Below are 17558 nucleotides of genomic sequence, written 5' to 3' on the forward strand. Positions count from 1 at the left end.
TTTTGTGTTTTAACTGCCCTCCAGGTGATTCTGTTGCACTAAAGTTTGAGAAGCAGGGCATCCCTGACTACTGGGGGAAATCAAACACAAGTCATTATACTTTCCCATAGCAGAATGTAAAATGGTACAGCCAGTATGGAAAACAGTATGGAAGTCACTTTAAAAACTAAAAATAGAGTTGCCATATGATCCAGCAATCCTACTCCTGGGTATATACGTGGAAAAGATGAAAACTCTAATTCAAAAAGATACATGCACCCCAATGTTCACAGCAGCATTATTTATAATAGCTAAGACATGGACGCAACCTAAGTGTCCAACAACAGATGAATCGATAAAGAAAATGTGGGGTGGTGTGTTTGTGTATATACATATATATAAAATGGACTGTTAGCCATAAAAAAGAATGAAATATTGCCATTTGCAGCAACACAGATGGACCTAGTGAAGTAAGTCACACAGAGAAAGACAAATATTTATAATATCACTTATATCTGGAATCTAAAAAAATAATACAAACCTACTTATTTACAAAACAGAAACAGACTCACAGACATAGAAAACAAACATAGTTACCAAAGGGGAAGGCGGGGGAGGGATAAATTAGGAGTATGGGATTAACAGATACTATTACATATAAAACAGATAAATAACAAGGATTTACTGTATAGCACAGGGAACTATATTCAGTATCTTATAATAACCTATAATGGAAAAGAATCTGAAAATATACATATATATATACAGAGAGAACTAAATCACTTTGTTGTATACCTGAAATTAACACAATACTGTAAATCAACTATACTGAATACTGTAAACCAACTATACTGAAACAAAAAATAGGATGCCTACTGATGATAAACGTCAGTTCCATACAAGTGAAGAATACTTTGTAGGCATTTATAATAATGTTACACTCGCTACCAAAAAAAAAAAAAAAAAAACAACTTTCCCACAGCAGAAGACAGTCACAGACAATGGTGTGAATCCAGCAACGTGACCATCCAGTATGGTTCCGTACTTTGAACCGTAACTCTGGCTCCAAGGCACCTTTCTACTTAAAACCCACCGGCTGGGATGCAACCCTCCGTATAATGATCCCTGCTGGTGTCCCTCTCCCCTGGAGGCAAGTCTCCCGACTTAGGCTCACAGTATCCCAAACCTCTCCAAGTCACCTTGCAACGGCTGCCCCCTGCCTGCAACGCCTTCCCACCACTCTGCATGCCCCCCACGTAACCCGCCTGGGGTTTCCTTGTAAGACTCTGCCGTATGTAGCCTTCCCACACCTCTGACACTGTCACTTCCCCAGACAATTATATATTTAATTATGACTCTGCATTTCGAGCCTAATGCAGAGATCCACACAGCCTTTCATCTAGGAAAGCCAAGTTTCCTACTGAGTTGTTATACCATCAGGACAGGGCTGAATCCCCTAGCACACAGTAGACACTCAGTAAAACCTACTGAACATCTGAAAAACCCAGCAGGAAACAGATCATTACGCACTGAAAAACCACAACCTTGTTGCTTGTTCTAATGGCGCCAGAAATCGCAACTGTACAATAGCAAGTTTAAGCATCAGGATAATTGATCAAAATTTATTCTCCCTTGTTATACAACATGTTTTCACTAAGATATAAAATTATAATTTACCACGACTCATTAAGCTAATAATTACTTACCATATGTTTTTACTGCTGCTCCCAAACCATGCCGAAAAATCACTTTGTAGGTTTCTGGTCCATGTAAGTAAATAAATAACTGTCAACCATGTGAATACAGGATTTGCTGACAGGGAGTCACAGGACTAAAATACCAGACAATGCATGAGCCACAAAGCTCTGCCACTCTCATCACCATCACTTCCTAGTTTACCTGCTCCACACTTTCCAGATCAGTGGTTCTCAAACAGAGGTGATTTTGCCCCCACCCCTGGGAATACTTGGCCAAGTCTGGAAACATTTTTGATTGTCATGACTGGGGGGGGGGGGTACTACTGGCATCCGGTTGGTAGAGGCCAGGGATACTGCTCCACATCCTAAATACACGGAACAACCCCTACAACAAGGATTGTCAGGTCCAAAATGCCAATATTGCTGAGGCTGGGAAACACTGTTCCAGATTAGAGGGAACTTCCATATCTGTTAGTTTAATCTGAGCTTCATAGCAACAATATAAGGAAGGCATCACTGTCCCCTCGTACAGAGGAGAAAATTGAGACTTGGAGCAGTTAAATGATGCGCACAGGGTCACCAGCCACACCAGTGAACCGTGCGGCTGCGATTTGAACCAGTCTTCTCTGCCTCCTAAACCCACCTTCCCTCCCACACAGATTCAAGAAGGAAACAGAAAGACGCAAAGAAAGTGACCAGCTCCCTGTCCATCCATCATGCTGCACAGACCTCTTCAAACCAGAGGCCCAGGAAAATCAGATCCAGAGACCAAGGCATGCAAAGGCCTGATGTTAGGAAGAACCTTCCCCCAGCAGCCAGTGCTGAAACTAGATTCCTCTTGCATTTTAACTTTCAATTGTGCTGCTCTTTGTGAATAGAAATGAAAGTATTTCCTGCTGGAGCTGAGTGCCTTACAGGCAGGATTTCCAGCCCTCATGGCAACCTTGTGGGGGAGATGTTGATGTGCCCATTTTCCAGATGAGGAGACTGAGGCACAGAGAGCTGCAATAACTTGCCTGCACTGAGGACATTCCAACCCAGGTCTGCTGGGTTCCAGAATTTACACTGCCTTCATAACCTGAGACCAGCGCTGAGAACTCAGAGAAGCAAAATAAATCCCCTACAATATCACACAGGACTGGCAGCTGTGCTGCAGGAGGATTCTTGGGATGAGGGTGAGGTTCTTCCTGGCTTACTGGCTGCTCTCAATGCTGGGCTCTGTCCCCTGGACCTACTCAGGAGAGCTCTTCTAGGAATGTCAGGTCAGCCAAAAGACTCTTGGCCCCTGCCCTGCCCTGGACATGATGTGCTCACCACAAAGTCTTCAGATTATAAGAGCCAAACAGATGCTAAGTTACTCAAGCCACAGGGAACAACAAGCCAGCCCTGAATTCATTCATTCAGCTAATATTTACCAAGCACCTATGTGCCAGGCCAGCTCTGGGAATACAAAAGTAAAGGTAGACAGACAAGGTAGTTCCTACCGTCTGAGGCATATGAGAGCCCATCTCTTCAAAAAGCATCATCCGCATCCTTTCCAGGCACACCACACTCTACAGTTATAAAGGACATGCCCAGACTTTATTTCATTATATTTCCACACCACAGCTCTCTATCTCATGAGGCTAATGGTCACTAATTTGCTCTCCCTCTGCACAGAGAGGAAGAGAGGCCCAGAGAAGGGCAATGTCATGCTCAAGGTCAGCCAGTAGACTAGGGGTGGCTATCTCAGGCCTGGGCTGCTGCTCCTGACATTGGTAGTACAGAAGTGTGGTCCTTGAGGGGCCTTTGGGACAGACTGGGGGAGGGCTATAGGGAACACCTTTAGACAAAAAGTAAAAAAGTAAAAAAGACAGAGGCACCCTTTCAGAGTTCCCCCAGGACCGGCCATCCCAGTGCTCCTTCTCCAGGATCCACCCACAGCCACCTGTGCCCCAGCAGAAAGATGCTGTGGGGACCTCATCTACTAGGGATGTTGAGCAAGCCTCTCATATCTCAAGTTCGGGTGAGGTAGGACCAGCAAGTCCCACTTCATGGATTTTCGTCACAAGGAGCCTCCAATCATTCACTAAGCAAGCTTGTCTAGATCCTCTCCAGGGGTAAGATGCTGTGCCCAGAGCTGTGTGGGTGAGGAGGTGAATCATTCAGCACAATTTCCTGAGTAATTATGGGTCAGGCACTGTGCCAGGTGCTGGGCATGGTTCCTGCCTGGTGGGAGCCCACAAAAACCTGTATACAAACAACCAAACCACTGCTACATAACATGTGGTCTCTGGAGCTGCAGCAGCATGGCTGGGAGCTCATCAGACATGCAAACCCTCAGGATCCCAGCACAGATCAGCTGAATTAGAATCTTGCGGCAGGAAGGGGTGCCCAGGAATCTGTTTTTCAAATCTTGCCAGATGATTCCTAATGGGTACATAAATTTGAGAACTACTGGTCTAGACCACAAGGCCTTCTCCAACCTCCCTCCTTAAAACTATAAACCAGCCCCTGGACCTGGTACCTTTAACCTTGTTCCCTGCTTCATTTTTCTCCATAGTTGTACTGATGGCATCAGTCACTATCTCACCCATATTTTTATGATTTCCCATGCTGGTATGTAAGCTTCAGAGGGTAGCAATTTGAGTCTCTTTGCTTCACTGCTGTAGCATCAGTTACCTAGCACAGTGCCTAGCACAAAGAGGCACTCGATAACTGTTTGTTGACTGAATGATGGGAGGCAGAACACGCCAAAACCCATGCAGTACCAGTTCTGGGGTGGGGGCTAGAGGTGGCGCCTGGAGAAAGAGAGAAGGTTGTTGGCCATGGAGCACTGCACGGAGAAAGTGGCCTTGAAGGATGTTTGGACCAGGGATGAAGGATACTTGGAACACAGAGATGCTAAGCCTCTTATTGGAATAGGTCCCAAGTAGTTGATACCATTGTTACCTAATTAGAAGCTAGTACATACCAAGAACTCTCCTATCCTATGTCAACTCACTGAACTCTGTGGAACCTCAGAGGCAGACAATGTTGTCCTCAAGAGATCACTGAGGCTCAGAGATATTAAATTATTTGTCCCATTCACAGAAAGACTTGTATAAGATGTTCACAGCAGCTTTATTTATAAGACCCCCAACATGGAAACAAAACCCAAATGTCCACCGGCAGGTGAACAAATAAACGAATTGACCTATATTCATACAATGTACTATTACTAAGCAATGAAATAGAACAAACTATGGACATACACAACATGGATGAACCTTAAGGGCACTTTGTTGAGCAAAATGAACCCAGATGCAAAAATGTATATGCTTCATATGAAGTTCTAAAACTTAAACTGACTTAGTACACTTAAATCAAACTTAAATAAAGCATTGATAATAGAAATCAGATAAGTAGTTTCCTCTAGGGTTAGGGGATACTGACTGAAAAGGAGCATGAGGGAAATTTCTAGGGTGATAGAAATGTTCTATATCTGGATTGGGATAGTGGTTACATGGGGGGGGGGGGTTATATTTGTGAAAATTCATGGAACAGTACACTTAAAATCTGCATTTTGGGACTTCCCTGGTGGCGCAGCGGTTAAGAATCTGCCTGCCAATGCAGGGCACACAGGTTTGATCCACGATCTGGGAAGATCCCACATGCTGCTGTGCAACTAAGCCCATGCGCCACAGTTACTGAGCCTGCACTCTAGAGCGCACGAGCCACAACTACTGAGACCACATGCCACAGCTACTGAAGCCCACACGCCTAGAGCCGGAGCTCTGCAACAAGAGAAGCTACCGCGCTGAGTAGCTGGCGCACCGCAATGAAGAGTAGCCCCCACCTGCCACAACTAGAGAAAGCCCGTCCACAGCAATGAAGACCCAACGCAGCCAAAAATAAATAAATGAATAAATTTATTTTAAAAAATCTGCATTTTATTGTACATAAACCATATCTCAATGAGCTAAAATCATTTGCCCTAGGTCACAAAGCCACAAGTGGAGATTTGCCCAATTCCAATGGCCAGTTTCCACCACTCTGCCATTGTTGAGCGGGGAGCCCCAGGCCATGTCCCCGGGCTGATAAAGTACCTTGCCAAAATCTGAATGAAGGGACTGTATAGTTACCCTAGAAGGACATCATGACTCCTAACCCCCAAACCATGACAGAAACATGTGGGGAACACCAGACGAGTGTCAAGCTGGGAGTTCAGGAACTTGGGTTCAGGCCTCAGCTGTGCTCTTCATTTGCTATGTAACCTATGAGTATACTAACCCATGACTCAGTTTCCCCTAGTGTGAAGGAAGAAGGAGGGGATTAGTGGTTCCCTGTAGGGGGGCACAGACAGTGCTACAGGGTCACAAACCCCTATGCTCAACAGACACCATTACTACATTAAATAAGTAATGTGCCTGTTTCATACCTTGCAGGCTATTTTTCAAAAGCATGCTACTATGATTGTGATTAATAAAACAAACATCTATTTCAAAGCAAAAATGAAACCATAGCAGCTTTCTGCCCTTGTGCATTTTCTCAAACAAAAAGAACAGCCACTGCTCATGACTTTGGTTTAAAGAGGCTGGCATCTCTGTGTTAGAAGATCACTAAGGGGACAGTCACCAAGGGAACAGTCACCAAGGGCCTTCCAGGTCAACTGTCCCATGGTTGTCCAGCATCACTTGGCAAAGGCTTGCCCTTGTGTTTCTCAGGCCTGGGTCCCTGTGGGGACAAAGCTCTTATCTGGACTCCAGTGACCAAGTCCCCAGTGTGAAGGCTGTGTTCTGGCTCTGCAGCCCAGTTTGTAGACCCCAACTGTGGTCATGGCTGCACCTTGGGCCTGTTTCCCCTCCAGTTCTAAGAGTGACCAGCTCTAAGGATGGAGCCTCCCCAATCCCTCAACAACAGCTCCATGGCACAACTTGCCCCACCCCGCAACCACCAGCACTGAAGGCAACTGCCCACTTGTGATCTGCTACCAACAGGCTTCTGACCCACCTCTCCCTAAGCGAAGTGACTTCCCCTGCCTCACCCTGCCCCAAGACTGAAGGATTGAGAAGCAGATCCCACATCCAAGTGCAAAGTCAGACCTTTCTTTCACCTATCCTAGTGGCCCAGCTGCCACCTTCCTCTACCTGGACACACCCTCAGCTCTGGGCCAGGAATCCTAAATCAGGGCAGAAACCAGAATCACCAGCTTCTGATTCCCTGATTGATTCCCTCCCACCAGGGTTTCACACTGGTTCTTCCTGGTGCTGAGTCAGAGCTTTATAGAGCATCAGAATAAAGCAGGGGCCTTAGCTGAGTGCCACCTCCCAAAGGCCCCCTTATGAGACCACCCCACTCTAATGGGGTTTACACAAACACCACCCCGCAAAAGGAACACTGCAGGCTACGGGCACCCGCCCAACCAGACTTTGAGACACAAATCCCCAATCTCACCCGTGCCCCCAAACCAGGGGCTGAAACCCTGCCAACTCCGTATTTTAAAAAATAACAAAGCCAACGGCAGAAGACAGACCAGCTGCCCCCACACGCAACTGTCTTCTCCTTCCTGAAGACCCCACTTGCTACTTCTAATCAATTTTCCCTCCATCAGATGGAAGCAGCCCAAGAACCAGCTTCTCTGGAAGACACCATCCCCCTCGTCGGCTTCTAACTTTGCGGGTCACCGGACAAAAGATTATCGCCCCATCCTCCGTGAGGCCTCACTTGCCGCCCGCGGCCGCCCCAAGCCACCCCACGCCGCCCCAGGCCCTGGGGGCCCCGGATCCCACCCCAAGCCCCAGGCGAATTGCGCAGGGCTCTGCCCCCAGACTCCAGAAGCCGCTCCCCGAGGCCTGAGGATGCACTCAGCTAGACCCAGCCCGGGCCGCCCCAGGTTCCGAGCAGGGACGCCCCCTCCCCGCAGCAACTCCACAGCTAGAAGCTTCATGAAAAGCCTGTGGGGTGGGGTTAAGACCCCGGAGGGCCGCGGATCCAGCCACCCGACGCCCGCTCACCACGCAGCACCACGGAGCCCGCGCGTCTGCGCCAGGGCCGCGGGGAAACCCACGCGCGCCGTTCAATCCGGGCTCCGAGTGACGAAAAGCCGCGCTCGGCTCCGGCCGGCCACGGCCCGACGCACCGACCCGCGGACGCACGGACTGTCCGGCTTCCTAACTAAGTTTGAAAGTTCCCTCCCGGGCGAGGGAAGAGACGCGCACTGCGCCGCTGCACCTCAGCGTCCCGGGCTGGGCTCGGCGCGGGGAGCGGGATCGGACGCCGCCCGTCCGGGCTTCCAGGTGCGCGAGCTCGCATCGCGCCCGGAGCAGCGCGGCGGGGACCTGGCTGCGGGGGGGGGGGGGGGGGGGGGGGCCGGCGATCTCGGGAAAGAAGGGGTAGCCCTCACCGCAGCCCCAGCCTGGAGGGCGCCCGCTCGCCGTTCCTGGGAGGGGACAGGCCTGGCCCCGCCGGGCGGTGACAACCGATTAGTAAACGGCCCAATTAGTGCGCTGCGGCGCCGAGAAGTTACAAGCCCGACGAGCGAGTGTGGACGGCCGAGGTGGGGGAGGGGCGGTGCGGGGGCTGCGGCTGCCCCTAGGTGGGACCGCGTGTGACTGTGTGACTGTCAGGGCGATTCGTGTGCCTGAGGTTCACCGTCCGTGGGGTGGCTATGGGTGACAGCGTGCCACTGTTTGAGTCATTGAGAGCGCGAGCGGGTGACTGTCGGAGCGACTTCTTTGTGTGCCTGTCCCCAGTTGTGACTGCGTGTGACGGCGGACGGAGGCATGGAACGCGGTGTGTGGCGTCGTAGTGTGGGAACGGGTGACTTCTATGTGGCGGTGTGACAGTGCAGGTGGGCGAGTTGACTGCGTGTGTTTGTGTACAAATGACTGTCAGGGTGACTTGTGTGGGACGGTAGTGTAAGCAGGTGCATGGCTGTCTGTATGTGACAGTGGGTCACTGTGTGTCGGCTTGTGAATGGATGCGAGGCTGTCAGGGGGACGTGGGTGAGTGTGTGTCACTGTGACATCGTGTGAGTGGCTGTCGGGGTGACTTCTGCCTGTGAGCCCAACAACTCCGGGCGTGAGTGTCACCGCTAGGGGATCGGCATGAGTGGCATGTGCCCGTCGGCGGGGCTGGTGGGTGCGTGTCCCCACGCGTGGGCACCGCCGGCATCTCCCCGCGTGTGTCCCCGAGAGCGCCCGCGTCCCGAGCCGCCAGGTCACTGCTGCCCGAGCTCCAGCCCGGGATGCTCTGGCGCGGCGCGGGGTCCGAAGGCGCGGGCAGGCCCCGCCCGCCCGGGCCCCCACCCTGCCCCCGCCTACCTTGCCGCAGTGGTAATAGTCCAGGGGCGCCAGGCCGGCCGGCTCGGCCCCGGGCCGCGCGCCCACCGCGGGCGCCGAGGGGTACAGGCGGACGTCCATGGCGGGCGCGGCGGCGGCGGCGGCGGCTCCCGCGGGCAGTGCCTGGGCGGGCGGCGGGTGGGAGCCAGTGTGCGAGCGGGTGTGCGAGCGCGGGGGGCGGGCCGGGGGCGGCGCCCGGCGGAGTGCCCCGCCCCCGCCCGCCCGCCCGCCCGCCAGCGCGAGCTATTGTTCCGGCCGCGGGCGCCGCGGAGGGCCCGGGACCAGGGCTCGGGTCGGAGGAGAGGATCCCTCCGCGGGCCAGGCCGCCCCTGGGTCCCCCACCTGGCTCTCCGCCCCCGGGGGTCCCGGAGGGTTGAGCGCCAGTCCAGACGGCCCTTTCCCGTCCCGCCTTCCGTCACCGAGGGAAGGAGAAGCCCGTACGGCACCCCTCCCCAGAAGTGGGACGCTACCCGCCCTAGATATTTCGGGCGTCGCTGAGCCTTAAATATGGCGCAAGGGAAGGCACACCTTCGGAGATGGGTACTGCCTTACCCGGGGGCTGCGACCCAGAGCCCGAGGCTGATGTTAGGATGTCCTCCCTCTGTGTCCTACAGATCTGAGCCACTGCGAGACTGGTCCCCAGGGACTGCTGCTTAAATTCTCACTTTACATATGAGGAAACGGAGGCAAGGACAAGGATCCTTCCCCCTTTAATGACAGGGAGAGGGCCACAGAAATAGCCTAGAAAGTGAAGTTCTGGGGAAGGGTCCAGAATCGGCCCCCCCCAACACCATGACCAACACCTCCTCTATGGTCTTCTGGAGTGAGAGAAGAATGGAAATGAGATGGCTCCCATAGTGGGACAGAGAGGTGACTGCAATAGGCTCCCCCCTACACACACACACACACACACACACACACACACACACACATGCCCCCTAACTCCTCACATCACAACAGCTGACATGTTGCTCTTCCCCTTTCCAACTAAGAATTGTTTAACTGTCTCTACTCCCTCACCTCCCTTAGACGGGGCCGCCACTGCCCTCTGGTTCCTGGCTCCGCTGCACTGGGGATGCCTGGCTGGGAAGCGCCCGAGGCCAGGAGGCAGAAGTGGGTCAGAATGGAATTCTTGGGTGGCAGCAGCGCATGGGATGCTATCTGGAGAAAAGGAGTTCCACACAGGAATAAGCTTGGAACTTAGCTCACTACTGCGATTTGGGCTCTGCTGGTCCTGGCTTCAAACTAGGACTACTATTTGTGACCATAAAGATCCCCTAATACTAGATAGATGTGGGAAACAGGCTTTCACTACTGGTTTGGGAAAAACAGAAGGAAATTACAGCTCAGAAAGGAAAGAACTTCTAAATAAATTTCAGCAGTCATTGTTTCTAGAATCTATTGCCATATCTCATTAGAAGGAATTTCCCACTGGCCTCTCTCCTTTTTTCCATTTGGACATCCAACTGACTCAGCAATATTCATTGAAAAGATCACCTTTCCTCCCACTTCTCTGCAGTGTTAACTTTGTCACAAAGCAGGTAGTCCACATGTGCACTGGATGGTTTCTCAGTTTTCTAGTCTGTTCCATTAGCCTGTTTGTCTTTCCTTGTGCCATTATCACTCTGGATTTCTGTAGCTTTATAATAAGTTTTAATGTCTCATAGAATGAATCTACCCACTTTTATCTTCAAGAGTGCCTTGGACTTCCTAGGTGGCGCAGTGGTTAAGAATCCACCTGCCAATGCAGGGGACACGGGTTCGAGCCCTGCTCTGGGAAGATTCCACATGCCACAGAGCAACTAAGCCCGTGTGCCACAACTATTGAGCCTGTGCTCTAGAGCCCATGAGCCACAACTATTGAGTCCATGTGCCGCAACTATTGAAGCCCACACGCCTAGGGCCTGTGCTCCACAACAAGAGAAGCCACTACAATGAGGAGCCTGTGCACCACAATGAAGAGTAGCCCCCACTCGCAGCAACTAGAGAAAGCCTGTGGGCAGCAGCGAAGACCCAACACAGCCAACAAATAAATAAAATAAATAAATTTATTTAAAAAAAAAAAAAGAGTGCTTTGACTGTCCTTGACATTTCCACCTTGAATCTTTGAATCAGTTTGGGTAAAACTTACATTTTCAACATTGTCTTCCTATCCATAAACATGGTATATCTCTTCATTTATTTAGGTTTTCTTTTTAAAGTCACCTCAGCAATGTTTTGTTGTTTCCTATGTAGAGAACTTACACATCTTTTATTCGATTTAGTCCTGGGTATTTTATGTTTTTGATGCTATTGTCAATGGTTTCTTTATATATATATTTTTTTTAATTTTCTGTTTGTTGCCGATACAGTGTGGTAGTTTTAAAATAAGTCAACAAATTCTGTGACATCCTCCCAAGGGGTGGAGTCTAATAACCTCCCCCTTAAAAAGGGTTGGTCTTAGTGACTGGGTTTTAACATACAGAATGTAACAGAAGTGATGCTGTGTGGCTTCTGAGTCTAGGTGATGAAAGTTGATACATCTTTCGCCTGGTTCCCTCTTTGGGGACATTTGTCTTTAGAACTCTAAGTCACTATGTAAGAAGTCCTAGGTTGCTGTGCTTTGAAGAAGTCTAAAGTAACCCACACAGAGAATCCATATACAGAGACCCTGAAACTGAAAAAAAAAAAAAAAAAAAAAAAAAAAGAGGCAAATACCTAGCCATTCACCTGCCATTCCAGCTCCATCTGCTTCCTGACTGCAACCACATGAAAAACTCTGAAACATCCAGCTGAGTCCTTCCTGAATCCAAAATGCACAGAAACCCTGAGAGATAATAGACGATTATTGTTGCTGTAACCCATGAAGTTTTAGAATGGTTACTCGGCAATATAGATCTGCAACATATTATATATAGAAGTAGATTTTTGTATAATGTATCCAGCAACACTGCCAAATTCACTTACTCTAACAATTTATCTGTAGATTGTTTGACTTAAAACATAGGTATACCATAGTCTATTTCATCTGTAAAAGTAAGAGTTTAGTTTTTCCTTTTCAATCCTTAAACATTTTATTTCTTTTTCTTACCTATTGCACTGGCTAGTATTGCCAGTACATGTTGGAAAGAGGTAATAATAGTGGGCATCCTTGTCTCATTCCTGATCTCAGAAGGAAAGCTATCAATATTTCACTGTTTATTATAGTGCCTGCTGTAGTTTTTTGCTTGCTTTTTTGTTTAATTTCATTTTGTTTTTTGTAGATACCTCTGTTGTGGGTTGAGGAGGTCAATCTTCACAGCAATTCTCTGAGTCAGGAAATGATATTGCTGTGGCCGTGTTACAGGTGAGAAGTATGAAGCCCAGAGAGGAGTCCTCAACATCACAGTGTTACTATCAGGACTCATCAGCAGTACCTAAGTCTGGAATCCCACCTGGAGCACTTCCCACAGCCCATATCTACACAGTCTTGGTCTCACTAACTCTCACCAGGGCTGTAGAACAACAGTCACCTGAGTGTGGAGGCCCATGTGCAGTAGGTCAACTTCAGGAAGCAATTCAGCTTCCCTGGGGTCTGCCAGCCACAGCAAACACCAACCCTGTCAGTCACCTATGTCCACTCCCTTCCCTGAGGAGAGGTCAGCACCAAAGAGATCTCTGGGAAGTCTGGAAGTGGATTCCAGAAAGGAAGCCATGCAGACCCCAAAGCTTAGGCTTGCCCTTTTTTTGTTGGGAATTGATCAGGTAGGAAGTTGATGACTCATTTCCCCCAAAGAAACACCTCAGGCTCATTTTTTGTTCTCAGGACAAGAGTGGGGCTTTTCTTCCCCTCAACCCTATGTGGAATCTATGAGAGGGGATTCTCACAGCTGGTTCAGGACAGCTTGGTCATGCCCTCCTGCAGCAATCCAGTTTGGGGGCCCAGAGGATCTGCTTATGCATCTTCCAGTTCTCAGTTTCTGATATCACAAATAGCTGAGATGTCAGAATATGGATGTATTTTAATATGTTTTAGTATTATTTAGCTATGGTAAGGAGAATGGATCAGGAAACAATTGCCATTGAAAGGATAGTTTGTTACTCACAGTTCCCAAGAGGCATGCCATGCTGTATGGGCCACACGGAGAAGCACCAGGGTCAGTTAGGAGGCAGGGGGAGAGGGAATAATTGTAGGCAAGAACATTTATTGTGGTTTCCATGTGAACAAACAGGCAAAGCAGCATAAACAAATTTAGGATTGGCTATCCCCACCCACTCTTACTTAGGTATTGCCTTGTGACTTGCTTTAGCCAAGGAAACATGAACAGAAGTGATGCATGTCACTTCCAGGTGGAGAATTTAATGGTCTGTGCATACTTAACCCTATTCTCTTTCCCTTCCACCATGAAAACCCTGACAAATTCCAACCTATTCACTAAAACCCAGTAAAAGTAATACCTCTTCAGTAAGGACTTCTCCAAGAATCCAACTCATTGCTCCAATTTGCTGCTCCAATAACTGTCTGCACACAGGACTGTTAGTGTAGATTTCACAGAACTGTAATAACACATTTGCCCTGTGAGTATCTCCAGGGCAGGGATGATGCCTCACTCATCTTGGTACCTCCAGTGACTAACACAGGATGGATGTTTCATGCCCACTTCAAGGGGAGATAGGGCTTTCAAGGGACTTCTTTATCTACACACATACACATGCACACCCTCAGGAAGAAGTAGCCTCTGAATTGTTCAGATTCCAGGGAACAGCTGGGCTACATTTGCCAGTGAGGGAAGTCACAATTTAGCACATGTGGGTCACTCCCAGTAGTATCTGCCCCTCTGTCTCTTCCCTCCTAGTGGCCACTGTGCATAAGATCTGACTCAGTCTTAGACGTGATGGGATATGTTAAGCTGGATTGGGGTGTGGAAAAGGTCATCCCCAGGGGAAAGCTCACCTCTCTTAGTCGGGGTCTTCCAAAAGCTGACTCTGAGGCAAGAATTTGGTGTAAGTAGTTTACTGGAGAGTGATCCCAGGACACAGGTAGGGGGGTGAAAAAGTGATCTCAGAAAAGAAAGACAGTCAGTAAAGAGCACATTATCACGCAAATTACCATTGCAGGCAACTAGAGCCTCACTCCACTGGGGAATTCTGGAAAACAATGTAGAACACTGCCTCAGAGTTATCCCGCTTGATGGGTAAGGAGTTGGAGTCTTTATCCACCAACTCCTCACAGTCTTGATTGGAGGCTGCTCTCAGAGAGCATTAATTCCAGTGCAGTTCAGCCTGGCAAGCAGAATAGGGTTCTGTCAACCAGAGAAAACCATTAGACAAGGAGATGCAGGTACCAGTAGCCACAAGTTGGGACTTCATGCACTGGAATGGTGAAGTTTGTGGAGATATGGGCAGAGCCCCAGTAGTGTTTGCCACAGGGCTCAAGTCCACCTAATAACAGAGCAAAACTCCGCTTTCCTTGGGCACTCTCACTCCATGTGTGTGCGTGCACACATGTGCATCTCCTTCAGGAACTTGGTTGAGGTGGGTGGCTATTGGATGCACCACTGGGGTATTCTTGGGGCCCTAACTATTGTACCCCCTTAACAGCACTCCAGCCTGTCCATTATTTCTGACAACTGGCCAAGTCAGCCCACAACTTCCACTCAAAATGTCTGCTGGACAAGTGAACCGATGCACATGTGGCAGAGACTTTAGTACAGGATAATTCACTCAGGCCCTGCATATAAGAGCACTGAGACACTGAAGGCTCTGAGTCCAAGTCCTAAGCTCTGCTCAACTCCCTGTTTTGCCTTATCCAAGTCACTACACCTCTTTGAGCCTCAGTTTCCACTTCTGAAAAATGGGAAGGTAGTGCCTACTCCAGGGGTTTGTTATGAGGAGCAATGAGAAAGTAGAAAGCAAAGCACTTCTAAAACTTTGAAGCACTATTAAATTGTGAGTCATTGTTAGTAAAGCATTTTTCCTGATCAACAGCTCTAAAGTCCCCTCAGAAAAGAAGGGAACTTCTCCCTGATGTCCTACCCATGAATCCCTCTCCAGCTTTCCAGAGGGGCAGTACCAAGGTCCATGTGGGAGACTTTACACTCTTTGGACTTTCATGGGGAGAGGAGGTGGGAGCTGGGAGGAAGGAGGGAGGGTGGAGAATCCTTGGGAGAGGACTGAAGTTCATGGAGCCCTGCTGTGGGAACCAGCACATTATTGGATCCCCTCATCAGCCTTTGTGATGGGCATTATTATCAAAGCACTTTTTACAAATGAGGAAACTGAGGTTTAGAGAAAAGTCCCTGAACCTCAGACACACAGCCAGAATTTCATGGAGCTGGGATTCATACTTGAAATCCACCCTCCTTCTGCAACAACACACTACACCCAAGTTCAAATTACATTGTGTGGATTGTCTTACAATACAAAGAGCTTGTAATGAGTGAGTTATTTGGAACATATTCCCTGAGAACTCTCAAGGTTTCCTTACCTTTGTCTGCCATGGGCACACCTGTATATTAGTGTGTGCTGGTTACAGAAAGAGAGAAATCAGAAAAGTTAAATGTGAATGAACCCCACTCAACAAAGAAGGAATCTAAATAAATCACCATGTGCAGTTCTATTGGGGAAATTAAAAGAAACTCTAATAACACCTAAAAAGTACTGAATGCCAGATTTGTGCCAGACACTGTGCTAAATGCTGTACATCTATTACCTATATTAATCTTGACAACAACCCCATGAGGTAGGTACTATTCTTATCCTTAAATTACAAATGAGAAAACTGAGGCACAGAGAGGCCAAGTAACTTACCTGTAGTTAGTACATGGTGTAGCCAGGATTTTCAACTAGCCAGTTTAGCTCCAAAGCCCACACTCATAACCACTAGACCTCACTACTTCTCTCTAATCTTACATATAAATTTCAGCTTATGCAAAAAAGAAAACCCTGTTAGTGTTTTGATTGGAATTATATTTAGTTATTAACTTGGGGGGAATTGAGGGGTTTTTGATAAAAAGTTTCAATCCTGTGAGATTTTATAAATATATATATACATAGAGAGAGAGAGGGGAATACTATTAAAGTTGTGGATGAATATCTTGTGTCAACGAAACTAACTAAACTCTTTTATTTGTTCTAACAGTTTTTCTGTAGATTCTCTTGGATCTTCTGCATGAATGGTCATATTATCTGCAGAAAGAGGATGGAGGGGGGAGATTGATTCAGCTCTTCTCTTCCAATTATCTTATAAACTTGTTTCTTTGTCTTTTCTTATTGCATAGTCCACCACCGCTAGACTCAATGTTATATAGAAGTGTTGATATCAGGAATTCTTGTCTTGTTCCTTACTTCAATAACCATACTGTTTACATTTCACCATTAAGTTATTAAGTAAGATACTTACTTTAAACTTTCGGTAATCCTCTTTATCAATTAAAGAGGTTTTTTTTTATTCCTATTCTGCTAAGAGATTTTTCTGGGGAGCATGAATTAATTGTGGTTTATAATACTTTTTTAGTATTTATTAAAATAATCATCTGGATTTTATCTTCTAACTTACTAATATTGTAAATTATATTAACAGATATTTTCATGGTGAACAATCCTTGAATTCCTGGGATAATTGTTGGAACTTCTATTCAGTCATAATTCATTTTTAATACACTGCTAAATCCATTTGCATTATTTCATTTAGAATTTTTTGCATCTATGTTAGTAACTGCAATCAGTCTTAAGACTTTTGTACTGTTATTGCTAAGCTGTGCATGTCAAGGCTATACTCATTTTGCCTAATGAGATGAGGAAGAAGTTTGGTAACTGATTCAACTGCATAAATTATAATTGGATCATTATGTCATGTTTTTCTTCAGTAAATATTGGTAAATTATACTTTTCTAGAAAGTTGTTTATTTTCTCTAACTTTTCAAATGTATTAGTGTAAAAGTGTTTTAGTCTTATGGGTTTAAGAACTCTTCTGTATCTATTATCTATGCTTTTCCTCTCCTTTTCTTTATCATAGTCAAGATTTGTATTTGTCATTAGACTATATTTTTCCTATATTATATATTTTCTATATTCTCTAATCTACAAATTTTCCATAGCAACTGGGTAAAAAAATAATATTTTTAAAAACAAAGGTAATTATAAATTACCTGGCACTTAGAAAGTATTTAGTAAATATTAGTAAAGTTAATATATGAAAAGTGGGGGGGGGGGGGCGGGGGGTGAAGGGGAAGCTGAGACAAAGCGAGAGAGTAGCACAGACATATATATACTACCAACTGTAAAATAGATAGCCAGTGGGAAGTTGTTGTATAACAAAGGGAGTTCAACTCGAGGATGGAAGATGCCTTAGAGGACTGGGACAGGGAGGATGGGAGGGACTCGAGGGAGGATGCAGGGGGAGTCGAGGGAGGGAGGGAATATGGGGATATGTGTATAAAAACAGATGATTGAAAAAAAAAATATATATATATGAAAAGTATTTTTGATCACATGCCAGAGGCTAGAGACTGAACTATGATCAAGACATAATTTGTGCTCTCAAGGAGCTCACAGCTGAATTGGGAAGACAGACAAATAGTCAATTAAATAGTGTAAACATAATAGAAGTGAGAAAAAGTAG

At 47.2% G+C, this 17558-nt stretch overlaps 1 protein-coding gene across 4 annotated transcripts in view; it reads right to left on the bottom strand.

Moving 5' to 3' along the window:
- The window catches only part of TOX2 (TOX high mobility group box family member 2), a 141877-nt gene extending 132468 nt beyond the window's left edge, over window positions 1-9409 (bottom strand). Inside the window, exon 1 of one of the 4 annotated variants that reach the window (XM_057702230.1) lies at window positions 9320-9409. Coding sequence is in view for 3 of the 4 variants with exons in the window: in XM_057702228.1 (XP_057558211.1) it covers window positions 8960-9058 (99 nt within the window). In the remaining variant the exon portion in view is untranslated. Of the gene's footprint in view, window positions 1-8959; window positions 9093-9319 lie in introns of those variants that run through there. The other 3 variants (XM_057702228.1, XM_057702227.1, XM_057702229.1) reach the window with 3 other exon arrangements.
- Between the last annotated feature and the right edge of the window lie 8149 nt (window positions 9410-17558).

Source organism: Hippopotamus amphibius, chromosome 12, assembly GCF_030028045.1.
Source record: "Hippopotamus amphibius kiboko isolate mHipAmp2 chromosome 12, mHipAmp2.hap2, whole genome shotgun sequence".
NCBI classification, from domain to species: Eukaryota; Metazoa; Chordata; class Mammalia; order Artiodactyla; family Hippopotamidae; genus Hippopotamus; species Hippopotamus amphibius.